General features: G+C 30.9%; 2 protein-coding genes across 2 annotated transcripts in view; both read right to left on the reverse strand.

Annotated features, from left to right (window-relative positions):
* LOC124436905 overlaps positions 1–14,746 on the reverse strand; it is a 28,366-nt gene extending 13,620 nt beyond the window's left edge. Inside the window, exon 1 of the mRNA XM_046986876.1 lies at positions 14,664–14,746. The gene's annotated coding sequence lies outside the window, so the exon portion shown is untranslated. The remainder of the gene's footprint in view (positions 1–14,663) is intronic.
* Positions 9,981–12,588, reverse strand: LOC124435965. Its single transcript, XM_046985897.1, has 5 exons — positions 12,065–12,588; positions 10,864–11,964; positions 10,595–10,755; positions 10,166–10,491; positions 9,981–9,993 (listed from the first exon to the last, which is right to left on the reverse strand). Exons 1-4 carry the CDS (start codon positions 12,509–12,511, stop codon positions 10,470–10,472), a joined length of 1,731 nt encoding a protein of 576 aa, XP_046841853.1. The 5' UTR covers positions 12,512–12,588; the 3' UTR covers positions 9,981–9,993; positions 10,166–10,469.
* Positions 14,747–18,960: the final 4,214 nt, after the last annotated feature.

The following is an 18,960-nucleotide window of genomic DNA, read 5'->3' on the forward strand; positions in this document are numbered from 1 at the left end:
ATCCGTAATTAATATTCCAGCTATTATCCTCAATTTTCTTTTTATGTTCTAATTCAATCCTATCTCGTATCTTTTTTTCTTTAGAAGCTTGAGAAATAGCAGCAATGCGTTTACAGGCTAAAACTCGAACAGGGTCTTTCTCTTTCTTAACTGTAGTTATCTTTAGGTTTTCTTCAGACATATTATATAATACTGTAGATTTTTTTCACAGATAACTTATAGATAACTTATAGATAACTCACAGATAACTAACAGATCTTTATATTTTTTGTTATATTTACTCACCAGACTATCTATAGTAGTACAATTGTCTATTATAATATCATCGATAACTTTTATGTCTGATAGAAATATCAATTCATCATAAGGTAATCCTCTTAAATATGATCTTATATCCATAAGTATTTTTTCATATGATGTATATGCAAATTTACACATTTCTAAGTTATTATTAATCTTACTCTTAACCATATAACCTTGAACTAAAGCACCTAGGCCACTCAGGGTGGCTATAACTATCGGGTTGACGGTTATACTACCTACAATACCAGCAGTCGAGACTAGAAAAATACTTCCCATGTTTAATAATAGTCTAATTTTCTTTAATTTATTATACTTCCATTTATAACAGGTATACATCTTGTGATAGTATAAATACAACTTTTTTAGCTTTTCAAATTCCTCTTGATTTAACTGACTCGAAATATGATTAAAATCTATTACTTTTTTCATATTATATTATAAAACATATTTAACTAATATGAATGATGATAGCGTTGATATACCGAGTAAAGCAATCATATCTGTTTGATGGGGATTATTTACTATCATTTTTGTATGTTTATGTACTACTGGTTTTTTATGCACTTCATCTAGATTATCTAGGTGTTCTGATGGTGTATTATCTTGATGTACTTTTTTCGGTTTTTTATTTTTAACTCCATAATAATTTACTTTAGGATTAATAGAGAATTTCATATGTTTATTTGCTAATGTTAAAATATTATTATACCCATCAATCTTTTTATTCAATATGATCATACAGCTGGGTATTAAAATCATACCAGGGCTGATCGCCATATTTAAAATAACATTCGTGTCTTTTATACTCTTTCTCATGTTAGATATCAATACAGTCGTATCATTCTGTACTATAGTATCCTCTACTAATTTCCTAAAAACTTTTTGAGTTTGCATGCTCTTAGCTCCATGATTAACTATTGACCATCTTGTATTTGCTTGAGCTCCAAGAATTGTATAAACAAAACTTTCAATACTCTCTTGCAAAAGAACTTTTCCGATTTTTGTAATACCTTCAGAATTATATGCCATGAAGCTCCTATAATCAGTAGTTGAATATGGAAAATTAACATAATACCCATCACCATTTTTATCGAATTTTAAAATACCTTTATAAGGTATATGCTTTTTCAATTCCGTAAAGTCATATTTGTCTAATAACGATGGATGCTTCATAAATTTTCTGATCTGATAATACAAATGGTATTTAACAAGGCTTTGTATAATTCTACTTTTATTAAAATTTAAATGATTAAGCGCAATACCGCATAAAAAACTAGCGACGTAAGCCCCACAAATCATAGCGTAGTACGCTTCTTTTTTATAATTTAAATGATTTTTAATATTGTATCTTATACCAGTCGGCTGTTCTTTTTTACTTTTAATTTCACTTGCCCATGTAGCTGTTATAGGTGGTAAACTACTCATAAAATAATCATTCTCTGTGACATACAATCTGAAGTTACAGATATCAACATTTACCGGCCTTTGAAATGTAGGTTTTACAATAAACTTTGAGGACCATCGATGTAACATATGATCGAAATAATCCTCAGAATGACCTTCATCTCCATTAACAGCTGCTAGGAGATTTGAAAACAAAGGCGTTTTAGTTGTTTCTAAATATATTTTTGGCCATGTTGATACAATTTTTAAATCATCATCACCTAATTTTATAGCATTTTCTTCTATTTGCTTGTTTGACATATAATATAAGCTATGTTATATATGAAAAAGTTCACTGTTTTTATAAACGGAGATAGTACAAAAATTGACTTACAAGAAAGTATAGTAACATCTAACTATTCATATTTATATATCAAAAAAGCTTATGTGTATTGGGAATATAAAAATGTGAAATTAAATAATACTTTAGCTTTTACAATAGGCGCAACAAAATATAATATAGATGCTGGTTACTGGACTTTTAAAATGCTTAAAACGTTTCTTGAGTCTGTTAACGTAAAGCTTGAGATGGTAGAAAACAACGGAACTTGTAAAATAACTAATAATAATGACGAGGTATTAGTATTATCTGATACTCTTATTAAAATGTTAGGTTTTAATAATACCATAAAAACTATTAAAAAAGGTATCGTACAAAATGGTGTTTCTAAAGTGGATATAAACAGAGGATTAAACTATATACAAATTTCTTCTAATATTGTAAATTCAAGTTATAATTATAACCCTGAAGGAAGAAAAAGTAATATAGCTTTAACTTTACCAGTAATAACAATTCAGTCATTATTTGGTACTGTATACGAATATAACGATATTGAATCTAAAGTTACAATTATAAAAGGAGCTTTTAATGAGCTAATATTTAATATATTAGATCAAGATGGTAACCATGTGAATGTAGGTAGTATTCTACTTGAATGTTATCTTGAGTAAGTTAAATGGATGAAGACATTGAAATTGAGCAAAGTTTAAGAGATATTTATTATGATCCGAAACAGGATATCAATCAGCAGAACGGCTTTATCAGAAAGCATTAGAAGAAGGTATAGATGTTAGTAGAAAACAAGTTAAAAAATGGTTAATATCTCAAGATACATACACTAGATATAAACCTATTATTAGGAGACATAAATTCAGACAAACAAGGGTAAACTATCTTGGTGAACAAATACAAATGGATTTAGTTGATATGGGTTCTTATAAGTATAAAACAATGGTTATTATTGGATATTAACAGCTATTGAAATATTAAGTAGATATGCATTTACTATCCCTGTTTATAGGAAAGACACAAATAATATGACAAAAGCTGTTGCAAAACTATTAAGTCAATTTAAAGATAGATTTAATGATTACCCGAAACTAGCTCAATTTGATGATGGTAAAGAATTTTATAATGTAGGTGTCAAATCATTATTAGAAAAACATGGAATTAAGTACTTCTCTACTAAAAATGATAAAAAGGCTGCGATTGTCGAACGATTCAACAGAACGCTTAAAACATCTATGTGGAAATATTTTTACAGTAAAGGAACATATAAATGGATTGATATATTGGATGATTTAGTATATAATTATAACAATACAAAACACAGTACAATCTTGATGAAGCCTAAAGATGTTAATAAAAATAATGAAGATGAAGTATGGAATACATTATACGGTCATGAAGTTGCTTATTTACCATTACCTAAGATTAAAATTGGTGATATGGTTAGAATATCAAAGTATAAATCTATATTTACGAAAGGTTATGAAGCAAATTTTACAGAAGAGTTGTTTAAAGTGACTAAAGTTATTAGAGGAGACCGAATTTATATGAGATAGAAGATTTAGAAGGAGAGCCTATAATTGGTAAATTTTATGAAGAGGAACTATCAGTTGTGAATAAGAAAGATGATGTTTATAGAGTTGAAAAGATATTAAAACGTAAGAAGGTTAAAGGTAAAAAGATGGTTTTAGTTAAATGGTTAGGTTATGATAATAAACATAACAGTTGGATTCCTGAAAGTGAAATACAAAATATAGAGTAATCTATATAATGGCAGAAGGAGGTTTTGATTATATTGAATTAGAAGATAATAAGCAAGAAGATAATAACAATAATAATGAAGATGATAACAATAATAATGAAGATGATAACGATTATAATGAATATTATGAAACATCATTTACTGATGATAATTTTGGTGTAACAATAAGAAAAAAGACAAATAAAACTAATAATCTTCCTGATGTTCCTACTTCCACTCCTGTTTATACAAATATTAATAGACCTGAAAATGAAGTTTCTTTTGCTGTTGAAAAGTTTATTACAAAAAATTATAGAAAAGTGTTTAGATTTAATCAACTAAAAGGTATGGCAAATTATGAAGGTATAAATTTTAGATTAAATTTAGGTAAAACTGATATAAATAATATTACTTACAAACCATTAAATACAAGAAATGAGCGAGGTGTTGAAAGAATTGTTTTAACACGTAATAGTAATGGAGTACTACAATACAATAAAACAAAAAAATCAGAAGAAGCTGTTAAACAATTTAAAAACGAAATTAAAAGAATTATTAATTTGCAAAATGAATATATAAAAACTGAAGAGAGTATGCCTATGCTTGATTTAAATAATCAATATACAGAAAATTTCAATCAAATAACTAATGAAGAACTTAGAGAACATATAGGTGTGATGGCTCCTTCTGGAACTATTGATAAAAGAACAACACCGCAATTTATAGAAGCACAAATAAATCACTTTTCTGAAGAGCTAAACAAAACTCAAGCTAGAATAGATGAAATAGAAAATGAAAATGAAAATGGTATTGACAACAATATTGATGAATTAACTAATTTGCACGAAAGAGCCGAATAATTAGAAATTATAATTAGAGAAGAAGAAAATCAATTAGAAAAAGAGGATGTACGAGAGAAACAAGAAGAAGACATAACTAGATTACAAAAGTTTAAAGAATGGGTAAAAAAAAAATATACCAGAAATATCAGCTTTAACTATATCTATAGCTAGTATAATTACAGCCATTGTCATAGGGGCTAGAAAAGCAATCCTACAAGGTGCTCAAGCTACTAGTAAATTTTCTAAGGCTTTAGCAAATATAGGTAAAAATTATGGCCAGTGTTAGGACCATTATTGAATATTATCGCTCAGGCTATATCTGGGGAGCAAAAGGTCTAGCATGGGTAGCTTCTAATCTTTGGGTTTTAGCTATTGCTGCTGCTTTGTTAATATATGATCAGTATAAAGAAGAAAATAAAATATGTTTTAATATATATGAATAGATTATTACAAGAAGAGCTTTTACCTGGTTATAAAAGACTGCTATGACAAAAATTAAAGGTAACCGTACTTTTTAGTATAACCTTTAATCCTAATAGTCTTAAACCGAATGAACAAGTTTATATTAATATTCCGAAATTGAAAGCAAATAGTTGCTTAGTGCCTGGTTCACTTAATCTATCGTTTGATCTTAAAATCAGTAATACAAAAGTCATTTTATAAATAATCTCAGTCAGATTTTACAACATAGACTACAAATTAAAGTGGCTGGAGAAACCCTTTACGATTGTAGTGAACATAATGTTATAAGTGTATACAAAGACTTGTGGTTACCTAAAAGTGATAGACAAGGTCTTATTGAATATGGTATTTGTAGAAAATTTACGAAAACTCATTTCGAAAGATGATAGTGCTGCAACAAGTGGTGATTCACAGAAGTAGCAGATAAATTAATGTATGATATTTATGGTACAAGACAAAAATTAATATTGATAATATTCTTAAAGATCATGGTCTTTATTGTCCTTTCAATATGAATAATAACTTTCAATACATAATAACATTACCAAAAGTGATCAAGTCCTTATCCACAAAGTGGCCAAACTATCGGTGATTATGAATTAGAAAATATTCAGCTAGAATATGAAACTATTGAAAATCAAGAAATTGCATGAGGTAACAAATTTATATTCTATAGGAGGAGTCTATTTTATGAACATATAACCCTCTTAAAAAGGAAAAATGGGATAAGTCAGTACATTACAGAATATAAATGCAAATGTCCCTAAAATCAATGAAAGGTATTGTACTTCTATTCACAGAAAATTCAGTTAGTGATAGTGAAAAATTTGAATTTCCATTAATTGATGAAGTTAAAGTGACCATAGAAGGCACCCCCAATTGCCTTTTCAACCAGGGCATGAATAAAACACCTTTTAATGAAGAAGCAAGAAAATTTTTTGATAGAACTATTCCGATAGATTGCTTCATGACAATTGAAAAATTCTATAAGGATAAATTTGCATTAGTTATCGATCTACGCACCTTTCAAGAAAAAATATTGCTGGTAACGGAAAAAATCGTTAATACCAAAACGGCATTCTTCTCGAAATTAAAAGAGCATATACAAAAGATTTAAACTGTTACATCTATGTCATTAGTGATGCTCTTGTTCAATTTGTTAATAATGATTTACAAAGTATTCAATACTAGAATAACCAGTAATATATAAATGAACACACCCTTTAATATGATTATTTTAGGTATGACTGCTTGCGGTAAAACCTTCTTTCTTTTAAGAATGTTAGAAAAAAACTTTAATAGACATTTTGATTACATTATTTTATTATGTCCAACGTTATCATACAATAAAACCTATCAAGAATGGAAATATATAAATGATTCTGATTTAATTAAAGTAGAATGTGACCAAGATCAGGTAGATATTGTTTTAAAATATGTTAGTGATGTATATAAAGGTACAAATAGTCTTATTATACTTGATGACTGTGCGAGTTGTTTAGATGTTAAAAATAGGACATCGCAATTAATAAAACTAGGCTTTAGTGCTCGTCATTATGGGCTTTCTACTATTATTACACAGCAATTGACTAGTATTTCTAAACCTTATCGCGAAAATATAAGTTATTTAGTTACATTTTATAATACAAACCGCAATGATATGAAAACCATATTTGATGATTATCTTTATGGTGTTGAGAAAGATGATATAGAAGAAATAACCAAAAAATTGAAAAATAATAAGTATGCACATTTAGAAATCCAACTTGTATACCCATACCAATGGAAAATTGTTATTCCGCAATAAAACATGTATTATATATATATATATGCCAAAGCGTAAAGAGCCTGAAACAATTAATGATATAATTAATGAGATTGATTCCACAAATGATATTATCAAAGACGCGGTATGTGATGAAAATATACAAGATAAACCGCAAGAGGGTTTTAATAAAAGAGATCAACTACTTAAACTAGCTGAAGATGGTGATTTAGACAAGTCAGTTGCTTACATTAAAAAAGCTAGTCAAAAAATTATTGATAAATTATACACTGAATACGAGAAAAAACGATTGCAAAAAGCTAATGAGTTTTTAACTGATTTAGTTATATCAAAATTTTCAGATATATTAAAAGGGTTTGATGCTATTGAAGATCCTAAAGAATTAACAAAACAGCTTAAATCAGACGACCTTTTAAAACGAGATGTGTACAGTTTAGTAGAAAAAGTATCCCCCCTATTGCCTTTTTTAGGATTTTTTTCTGGTAGTTTGACAACTATTAAACATGTTTATGAACATAAAATAATAAACCGGATATAAAATCTGAGGAATAATATAAATGAGCTTATTTTATGGACATGATAAAACAGATATTAATGTAAATATACAAGGATCTTTAGATAAAACACAACTATCAGATCACTACTATACTAAAACACAAGCTGATGGTAAATTTAATGACTACTATACTAAAACGCAAGCTGATGGTAAGTATGCTTTGATTTCTAATTTACTAAAATATTATACTAAAACACAAGCTGATAATAAATATGTTTTTGTTTCAAGATTAGCTAACTATTATACAAAGAATGAAACAAATGGTAAGTATGCTTTAAGTTCTAATTTAAATAAATATTATACTAAAACCCAAGCTGATGGAAAGTATGCTTTAAGTTCTAATTTAAATAAATATTATACAAAGACTGAAACAGATGGTAAGTATGCTTTAAATTCTAATTTAACTAACTATTATACTAAAACACAAGCTGATGGTAAATGTTATACAAAGACTGAAACAGATGGTAAGTATGCTTTAAATTCTAATTTAACTATTATACTAAAACACAAGCTGATGCCAAGTATGCTTTGACTTCTAATTTAACTAACTATTATACTAAAACACAAGTTGATAATAATTATGCTTTAAATTTAAGATTAGCCAACTATTACACAAAAAATGAAATAGATGATATAGTAAATAGTAAAGTAGTATATCAAAGTAACCAATTAAATTATACCACAAATGTTGATAGCCAACGAAATATTATCACAATTGTTTTTAATAATATTACATTTATTGAATTTACACTTTTATTAATAAATCCATCTGATAACTCTAAAACAGTTAAATTAGATATTATGGTAGATAAGATTAACAAAAAATTTATCATTAAAATAACAAATGATAACGAAAAAAAGATAGCTAATGCATTACTAGATTTATATTACGTATACTGTGCTGATGATAATTTAAACTATATTTATATTATTATTGAACCAAAAAAATCTCCAGCTTCAATTGATTATGACGAATGGAAAAGAAAATGGCTGGCAGCATTTAATGGATTCACTAAAATGCAAGTTTATTCACACCATCAATCTACATTATCTATGAGATATAATGGTTATTCACAAAATTTCGGAGCTATTATACAAGATAATATTCTATCAACTAAAAAATTTGTAAATGATGAAATCGAAAAATTAAAAAAATTTATTAAAGATAACTATCAAGCTAAACCTAAAGATGAAGAATAATCCTCATGTTTGACTACATATCACATAACTGTTTGTAATAAGTAATTAATACAAAAGCGATATACAAAAAGATTCAAAATCCTGAAACAATTAGTAAAAAACACTTTTAACAAAAATTATATAAAACATTGTTAAACATGTACATTTGACACACGCTTGACTGACAAATTAAAAAAAACATATAGATTCCATAGTTTTTTAAAGAGCATCTATGACATTGTTGCGCTCAAAATTTCAGGCTTAGTTGCCTGAAATTTCTCGCCCGACACAACGATTTAAAAGATGCTTTATTAACACTTGATTATTAAAGAATATTTATACCACGCGCTGAGTTTCAAGACCATTGTTAAAGACCACTAGTTAATCCAATATACCACGTAGACTATAAAGCGCGCTGCTACTGATATTTATAAAACATTAAATTATTAACACTTGATTATTAAAGAATATTTATACCACGCGCTGAGTTTAAGACCATGGTTAAAGACCGCTAGTTTACCAAATATACCACGTAGACTATAAAGCGCTGCTACTGATATTTTAATAACATTTTATTATTAACACTAAATTATTAAAATGCGCTGGTGACATGTGCTAGCTACATTAAACAACCATTATTAAAAACATAAAGACACGCGCCTGACAGATTAAAAACATATAGATTCCAAATTTTGAAAAGATGTTTTATTAACACTTGATTTCTAAAGACGGTTTTTTGAAGAGCATTTTTTAAGCCTCTGTTATTCTCGAATATTCTTCGAATATTCATCGAATCTACGGGGGGAAACCCGAATTTTTCACTTCGTGAAAAATTTTCCCCACCGTTCCAGAATTCTCGGGGATCCATTCCCTGCTCAATTTAGCTACGCTAAAATTTGCGCTGCTGATCCCCTCCGAACCGATGCTTTCTTAACAATTAATTCTTAAAGACGGTTTTTTGAAGAGCATTTTTTATGTCTGTCGTCCTTCGGACACCACAGGGCGACTCAATTTTCACTTCGTGAAAATTTCCCACCATCGTCGCCTGAATTCTCGAGGGCTCCATCCCCTGCTCAATTTTAGCTACGCTAAAATTTGCGCTGCCGAGCCCTCTCCGAAACGATGCTTTCTTAACATTTATTTCTAAAGATAGTTTTTAAAACATATAGATTCCATATTTTTAAACAACAGATTGTAACGTCGAGATTTTTACCCCCCTTTGAAACAATTGTTTGTTAAAGATAGTTTTTACCCAAGGTTAAAAGTAGTATAGTACATGGGGGATATGAGAGCACTTTTTGTGCTCTCGAACCCCCATGTACTATACTACTACTGCACTTATCAATCTTGGTCTTGAAATAAGTTCAGTTAGTTTCCTATGAGCTGCACTACCTTAAAAAGTATAAAGAGGTCAGTCTTATGAATAGATTGATAAGAAGCAAGATTATTATATACATGCAAATGCTTTGAGACTTGTTAAAGAACAGGTGCACCGTGCACTTATTTTTTTGTGTATAGTGATGAAGTCTCCATGAATGAATAGGAGCTACATACTACCCTTTACCTTTTTTTAACCATTGCCGTTTAGTAGCTTCATGCAAGCATTTGGTAAACACCTTGTTGTCTTCGTGAGTATGAATATCAGCAATGTGATTTGCCAAACTTTTCCACTTTTCTTCTTTTTCAATTTCAGTGCTGAATGAGCTTGCCACCCAATACAAATGATTTATGATGGACTGTTAGATAAAGTTTAAGATATAGCTACAAGTATCACTCATACTCCTCTGGAATGGCATGATATACATTTTTTAAATGTAGCTACCCCAATCCAAGGCTTAATTGCACAAAATTTCTTCTTTTTTACAAGTTTAAGTAACCTCTTTTTCTCTCCTAAAAGGTTCAATTTAAATACATCATACTTTATCACATGATTCACAATTCCAGTGATTTGATTCACAACTGATGCACTCATATTTGAGCGATTAATACTTACAAATAGAGAATTAGCTGCTTCTCCTTAGCCATGAAAGATGTAACCTGGATGTGTCTGTCAGTCACAAGCTTGGTAATTTTAACATCACCCTTTTCAAGGTATGCGAGTTGACGCTTGATGGATTCTAGCTCCATGGCGTTGGAATTCTTGACTTCAGTGCTCTAAGTATTGATAAAGTATAGAGAAATATCATACGAAAGAAGATTGTTTTATATTAACGGAATATTTTCAGACGATCATTATAATATGTTAATAGGCTCTATCATTACCTTTATGATCTGTGTATCAAGTATGACATTGTTATCGACATCCAAAGAGGTCCCGGAAACAAACAACCCGCTGTGACCTGGGCTATCTACTCGCATATCTGACGCAATACAGCAAGTTTGTCCTTTAAGTTTTTGTAACAATCTCTTTTTCTCACCCCCCCAAACATTGAACACGGCAGGTATAACATACGCCGATTGCAATCTTGAAAATTCACGACGTGTGAAACATTTTATTTTCAATGCACTGAGAAGTCGAAGAACCTTAGCACATTCTAGCCATGTGGCCAAGATGCCTGAGGCCAGCATCAGGTGAAATACCGGTAGTCTATTACACAAGGGGCCTGTGCACCATGTAAAGCTATGGGTTTCGTCTAGTACGCATTGAACGGATATTCTGGAAAAGGTTCCAATGGTGTTTGCTACGCTAACAAGGTATTTACTACCACATTTAGAGCAGCGATCGAAACATTCAACCAGGGAATCTTCAAACACAATAAATTTCCTTTGATCTTGCGGAAGCTTGTTGCGTGGCAAAATCTTACTCGTGCATTTAGATTCTACATTGCTGTTAATATTGTCTTCGAACTCTGAGTCTTCAGTATTTGTATCTCCAAGTAAGAATTCTTCACTATCTGTATCTTGCTCCTGATCAAATTCATTTGTATCATTTTTGTCCACAGTTTTTGAAAATCTGTTATCGTCAAGACCAATATCAGATGTGCCAAATGGCAACTGTACACTACCCAGAGTGGCTTTTGTTTCATCTGTCTGTGAACTAGTGGATGTTATTTTTGCACTTGTTGTAAAAAGGTCTGCCTTTAGTCTCTCTGCCGTTATGAATGTTTGAACAGCGACACTTTTAAATTGTTTTCGATTATTGTAGCATCTGCACGGCTTTCCAATTTGTGTCGCTTTGTCTTTTTTATTTTGTGTAATTTTTCTTTTTGACACAGAACTAGCAAGGTGCGTTGTTTGGATTAAATCTGAGTTCTCATGGAAAATAACCTCCCCACGAGAACTCCATGCATCTGCGTTTACAATTTCTTCTTCAACTGGGGCACATTTGTTCTCTATGTATTCTCCTACCATGGCATCAATATCCTGTCATGAAGCAAAATAGCCAGAAACTAAACTTAGCAAGTTTCAGTGAAAGTAGAAATAATTTCTTTTCCTAAATATTAAAGAGTTTTTGACATTTTACCTTTCTTCTCGAGTGACTGCCTGTGCATCGACTCTTTGCAGTTAGTTTTTCAGCTTTACTTGCGGTCTTGGGTTTATTTAATGTGGGTATAGCATCACCCTTTAGCATGGCTTTCTTTTTCCCCAAGAAGTTAATTGAATTTAAAAAAGACGGTGAACAAGATGGTATATAGGCATCGTTCTCAAAATGCAGAGAGCAAATAGTCGAGTTCTTTGTAGGTTTGTAACCCTTTCTTTTACAAAATTCAATACAAATTTTTTCTCGTTTTTTTTCATCTGTATTTTTTACGCCGTTTGGGAAAGTGAAAAAATGAATAGAATTGTCAGAATTATTTTTGTTGTTACTGTAACATCCATATACTGCGCAGTACATGATCGCTGAAATCTTTCGCGCAATCTGCCTTCTGCAATACGACTCTAATTCATCAAATTTGTGTGACCAGTTCATACACCAATAACTAAAACTTTTCCGAACTCTCGAACCAACGCCTGCAAGCTATATTTATGTATAATTATTCGGAAGTGGTTTTTGGGTGTCTACATATGACTCGCAACTTTGCCATCCCGTTTCTACCTACATCCTACCGCAATGACACATTGCGGTGAAGAAGTGTTCTCTTAACATGACTATACTATTTTACATCAACATAATATCCGTTATATCTTCTAATCTATAATATGACACAGTCACACACTACACAACATAACATGACAATTTACAACAAAATCTGCTGTCTACAAAAATACAATTCTTATAACTTTCTTCTATTTGTAATCATCTCTCAGACTTTGGCGAATATGTTTCATGAAGCTTTAGCTGTCATATTTGTTGATATTCTTCATCGTCTACGATCTCCTTCGAGTGGAAATGAACATGGACACGAACAAGCTCCGATACAACCATACAATATGTATACTGAATATATAAATATATAACTTATATTTGTTTTTTTATTTCATTATGTATATTGCATGTGCATGATGTAAAAAAGTGCGAAAAAATGTTTTTTTAAGAATAATTCACACTGACTTCATCAAAACACATATAAAAGTATATTATGTTACCAGATATGCCTCCCAGTGTGACGGCATTGCATAAATTTGCATACATTATATTCAAAACAAATCAAAATGGCCGCAGACTTTGAAATTGGAGTTAGAAAAACCTTTGTTACATGAAGACAAAAACATTGTTGAACTAACAAAGGTATATTATAAGTCTATGCGATATTTCCCGTTAATTAAGCCTAACTTAAAATATATGTCCAATGTCCTTTAAATAAAGCTTTGTGACATGTGGCGGGATGCAAAATTTAACATTGCCTATGCATGTACGTTTTTATTGCTCCAATTATCATTAATTTTTGCAAATACAAACTTTAATTTTGTTAATTACGTAACAAATACAAACTTTAATGATGAAAATGTATAAATTTTGTACAAATGAGCCAAAATGATCATAGTACAAGCAATATGTTATGGACGTTAAGTAATGTCAGAGATTTTTAAAACGTGCTTTTTACTGTATGCCAGTCGTCTGAAATGGTTTTTGCTTTTCCTAAGCGACCTTTTTTAAGCAACGACAAACTCATAATTATTTTGTCTGAAAACTACTTTTTGATTAAAAATTCGAGATTATCAAATGTTCATTGTCTTTCAAAATCCTTTGTGACGTAAATGAGAATAAATGTATGATATCGTATGAGGCCGTAAGATTTGTTGCTACATATTTTAATAATATGGTAAAAGCACTTTCTTTCTGAAAATCATGTGCCGATTGCAAATAATCTTTAATCAATGTGTTCAATTCTTTAAAGCGAGGGTTTTGCACAAAGTGAATGATCGCACGTGATTAATGATATTGCTTGTATATGATACGCATAAGTTGATGTTCGTTGTTTATTTTCGTGTTATGTAAATTCACACAGATGTGTATAATTCATAGGTTCAGGAAAAACAAATTCAAAAGCTTTCTGCCTTTCTCTTAATTCACTAACAGAATACTTCAATCAGAATGATCCAAGCAATATAATACATAATACGAAAAACTACTTACTACACGACAAACACATGTTCAACATATCGATTTATAAGTGCGTCGTACCTTCTTGGACAAGATTTAGCTAATATTGGTGGTCACTTGTGAAACTTCCTTGGGTATAATATCTTCAGGTTCTTATTTTTGACTACATCATAACTTTTTATCAAAGTTTTGTAAAGAGTACAAGAATTCGTTTGCCAAAGCTATTAAGCGGGCTCAAGCTAATTCCGTATAATAATATGGCAGCTGCCTTTGTCATAATAAATAAGTTTCAAGATGCTTGTGTCGTATTGTTTGTAGAAAATATTTCTTATGCTCTTAACAAATATTAATTAATCAAAGATTGTACTTTGACGATTATGTGCCTATTGCATTTACCTGAATGGTCTTACTGATGAAAATGTAACGCAAGCAGACGCTTTACTACATTCCACAAGCATTGCTTGTATTTTTTGCCCAAAGTCAGATTAACTCTCATTATGACCTTGCTACGCATTTACTATGTGTCAATAATGCCACAAAGACGAAAATTAGCTACAACACTAATGTCAATGCTTACCTTGCGAAGCAATAAAATGGCTTTCTAAGTCAATCTTCTTTTTGATGAAACAGCATACGTATACACTTTATGTAACGTTTATGTCTATTTGACTAGAGCGAATATAAAGAAAACATTAAACCACCCACTCGGAATTAAGAAAAGAAAAATATGATAATTAGGGTATAGACAATAAATTGTTGAAACTTCTCGGTAAGATAGGCATAAAAATAGTTAAGTGCGTATCACTGAAGTTTTTTATTTGAAAAACAAGAAGTATAGCTCCCGAAGAAACATCTTTTGTGAAAATGAGTTCTCTTTCGTAATGATAACTACTTCTTTGAGCTTAAACATCTGCAAAAATGGCAATTTTGAGAGACATCGGAATTACTGTCCGGGCTATTGAAGTAAATATATCTGGAACGCTAACTCCTACAGTTTTGTCCCATGATTGACTGAAGGCAATCAGTGGCTGAATTATCTAAATCTTTTTCTCAGTTTGGCGCACGTGCTTCCTCTGAAATTGGTATGTTGCCCCTTTGTCTGAGGCTGGCATTTTTTAGTCTTCTTACACGACATCAGTAGGAATACTTTTGTTTAGGCGCAAAGGTTGTAAAGCACTGATTTATTTATTGCTTTATGCCATGGTATTTTGCATTGCAGAAAACATACTAATCAAAGAATAACTTTCAGTTGGAGATGTGATTCGCTGGGCGTCAAGAGTAAGCTCGTAGTCAGACATCTTTTCACTAAAAAATCAAAACGTAAATACAACTAGACAAGAATAACTTAGCTTCTTAAATTCCAAGGTAAAGGCAACTTCTTCTAATACAAAAAATGCAAAATCCACGAGGAGCGATAGCCAAAGCGTGCTCAATGGTGCACATGTACAGCACAACTGGTTAATTCATGCGCAGTGCTCTCTCTCCTACAACTACGTAGCCATAAACTACAAAATATTATTATTATTATTATTTACATTTATTTAAACACGGGAGTATCTCAACTTGTATCCTAAAATACAACTACATATAAAAATAAAAAAGTTGATTTTTAGATAGCCGCGTGATAAAATAAAATTTAAAAGGAAATTGCATCTAGGTATAAAATAAACAAACAAAAAAAAGTATGAGCTATATAAAAATAAAAATATTAAATCTATAAAGTTTATGCATGCAATAGATATTTTCCTTATCCTCAATGTTATTCCAAGCCTTTCCACCTTTATATGCAAAGCTAAGTTTTAAGGCATTTGTTTTTGGTTTGGGCAAGTTGAGAACGTGATTTTCATTTCGTAATCCATACATTCCATTCGTACGTATTGAGAAAAACTGTCGAAGATAATCTGTAGAATTGCCTTTCATTATTTGCAAACATTAAATTCTGTAATTGCACTTTTCTCCTTGCCTCTAAGGTGTCCCAAGAGAGTTCAGCTATTACAGAGTCAGAGGCAGATTTATAGCAATCACCTGTAATTATTCGGCCAGCTTTATTTTGAAGTTTTTGTAATACAATCTGTAAACTATTGGATCAGTTGTTCCATAAAAAAGAACAGTAGACAAACAGTGGCAATACAAAAGCATTAAATATTACTTTAAGCGTGCCTTTATCAAGTATTTTTTTCATCTACGTAGTACGCCAATTCCCTTGGCAGCTTTTTTGGCCACATTTTTAAAATGATTTTTCCAAGTGATGCACTCATCCACAAGTACATTAAGTGTCTTGGTGGATGAAACACGTGTAATAGCCTCAGTACTTATCGATAAAATATGCCGAATAGATGGGTAGCTCTTGCTTGTTCGAATACTAGATAGACATTTGTCTTCATAAATTTCCGAAAGACGACGATTTAGGGAGAAAGACACGGAGAATAAGAGTAACTTTTATTTGTACAAAGCATAGAAGATAGAATACGGAAATGCAATTTTCAGGTAAAACCATTGAGCTCTATACAACCTGGAGGGGCAAAGGGGCCTGGACCACGTGGTCAAAAACATGGTGGTAATGGCGGATTTTAGTGGTCAAAACTTCTACTTTAAAAATTTTTTTTCAATATTCACTCCCTCCTGATTTCTAATACTGTTTGTATGAACGGAAACAAGTGAGAAAAAACAATTATTGTTTCTTATCAGGATTAAACTGATGTCCTTGAAATGTTAAGCACATGCGATAACCATTCCACCACAGAAACTATATGAACAAACGTTTTTTGCTTTCATTGAATAAAAATAAAAATCAAATTAGGAGTTAATGATTATAAGGAACGTCTTCTATCTATATATTGCGAGTGGGGAAGCCAGCAGGAAAATTTGTTCATGCTATGCAAATTTTACATTATCATTGTTCATTTCTTTAGAAAATGATTGTTTCTGCCATCATGAACGCGAAAATATTTGCATAGCAAGACTTTTTCCACTTCTGAGATGGGTTGGATCAAATCGACCGAACTCAGTTTGAATAGGGCTTAAATCTTAATCGTATCGTGTGAATAGGGCTTAAATCGTAATACTTGCAATGTCAATCATTTTCGTAAAATTTTCATGTGCATAAGACGACCTGACTTTGTGAGCTGGCTTTTCCATTGTTCGTATTCCATTTCCATGAAAAAGATCCACTTAAGCAACTAATTCTCTCGTAGTAGTGTTGCTGTTACAATAAGAAATGATCCTACTGTATTCTACAGCTACTAGTTTGAAAGACTAGCTTTAACTTAATAATCAAAATCCATGTTTGTCGTTCGATGTATTCTGAATTAACTACACTTTCAGTTTCAACCAACAATATAAAAGCATGCAAATACAAAAACAATAACAAATACGTAAGAGCCAGCATTTTTGCTGATGCTTACATTTCATAGCGATATAAATTATATGATTTATATCCTTTTTTGTCTTTGAAGCAGAACATCTATTTCAACTTTTATTGTTCATGGTATTGGTTACAGACTTACAGTTTTCAGTATGCTCATTACATTATATTTCTAGGGGAGATGGAAGTGGAGAAATGAGCTATAAAAGTGTTGGTCAAACACACGCTAACACATTGGACGAATTTTCCCAGTCAAGTTCTTCAACCTTAGCTGACAACAACTGTGAAATCCCCTACAACACCAAGAAAAACCCGAACAATCCCAACGAAAACCCACACAAGGCAAACGTACACCATAACGACAACAGCCAAAACTCCAAAAACGCTAACAAAAACCCTGTTTACAACGGCAAAGAAAACCCAAACAGCGTCGTCAAAAACGCTTGCAAAATCAATGAAAAGCCTAACAACGTCAACGAAATTTTTAACCAAACGAAGAAAAACTCTAATGATACAAACGAAAACACAATTATTACAATCGGATGCACTGATGTTAATGACATTGCTGAGACTATCGAGAGTAATGGTAACAATACTAACGAAGAACAACAGTATTTTCAAAAGTTTTGTAGCTACAACAAACCTGATGAAGATGAAGAACCAATTTCGAAGAGCCCAAAAATTTTAACGTGCACTCAAAGTATTTATCAGAAGAAAGTTAAAATAGGTATTAAATGTTTCTTTATCTTCAGTCTGTAGTATTTATTTGTACCAATGTACTTACTGTTGCAATAACAAATTTTAGTTCGTCATACAAAAGTACAAAAAATGTATAGCGTCTTATAGCTAACATCGACATTTTAGGTGTTCAGAAAAAAAACAAATTATTTTGTTACAGAAATAGGAATCACACCACTATTAAACGAATCAACAGCAAACTGCAAACATTTAAAGTTTGTGTATTTGCTAAATGCTTTTATTTTATTAATAGCTATGTATGTTACCCTAAAAGAAAAGATATCCTAAGTCTTATAGTATATTGTCTCTCTACAATTTTATAACAAGACATACATTATCTAAAAATGTATTTTATATTTTTATCAGGCGAAGGCTCAAAGTTAGTGGTTTTTAATGAAGACAAGATACCTCAAGCTTTATGCACATTATTTTCTATGAAAACTTTGCACAACCGCCCTGTACCAAAAAGTCATGTTGGCATAGTCATTGGTTACATCATGCCAAACTGTAAACTCAAGCCAGTTTGTCCAACAGAGTTTGATGGAGATTTTGTCGAAAAAGGGGCGTTTTACATATGGCCGCTTAAATTGTTGGCATTGAATAATAACTTCCCGAAATAAATTGATAGTTAGTTTATGTAAAATAATGTAAATATATCTTCCATATAGTTTTTTTTTTATATTGATTGCTATGCAATTGAATTTTGGTAATGGATTAATTTTATTTTCCCTTCATTGTGTATAGTGTGTATAGTGTATAATGTGTGTGTATA

The sequence above is a fragment of the Xenia sp. Carnegie-2017 genome, unplaced genomic scaffold, assembly GCF_021976095.1.
Source record: "Xenia sp. Carnegie-2017 unplaced genomic scaffold, XeniaSp_v1 HiC_scaffold_16, whole genome shotgun sequence".
Lineage (NCBI taxonomy): Eukaryota > Metazoa > Cnidaria > Anthozoa > Malacalcyonacea > Xeniidae > Xenia > Xenia sp. Carnegie-2017.

What these genes read in the sequence shown, in the direction of transcription:
- LOC124435965 (XM_046985897.1), bottom strand. Translation starts at nt 12,511, where the DNA reads ATGAACTGGTCACACAAATTTGATGAATTAGAGTCGTATTGCAGAAGG. An exon ending in GCAGTCACTCGAGAAGAAAG is followed by an intron (nt 11,965 to 12,064) that starts GTAAAATGTCAA and finishes GCTTCATGACAG; the next exon opens with GATATTGATGCCATGGTAGG. An exon ending in AAGCAGCTAATTCTCTATTT is followed by an intron (nt 10,492 to 10,594) that starts GTAAGTATTAAT and finishes TGAACCTTTTAG; the next exon opens with GAGAGAAAAAGAGGTTACTT.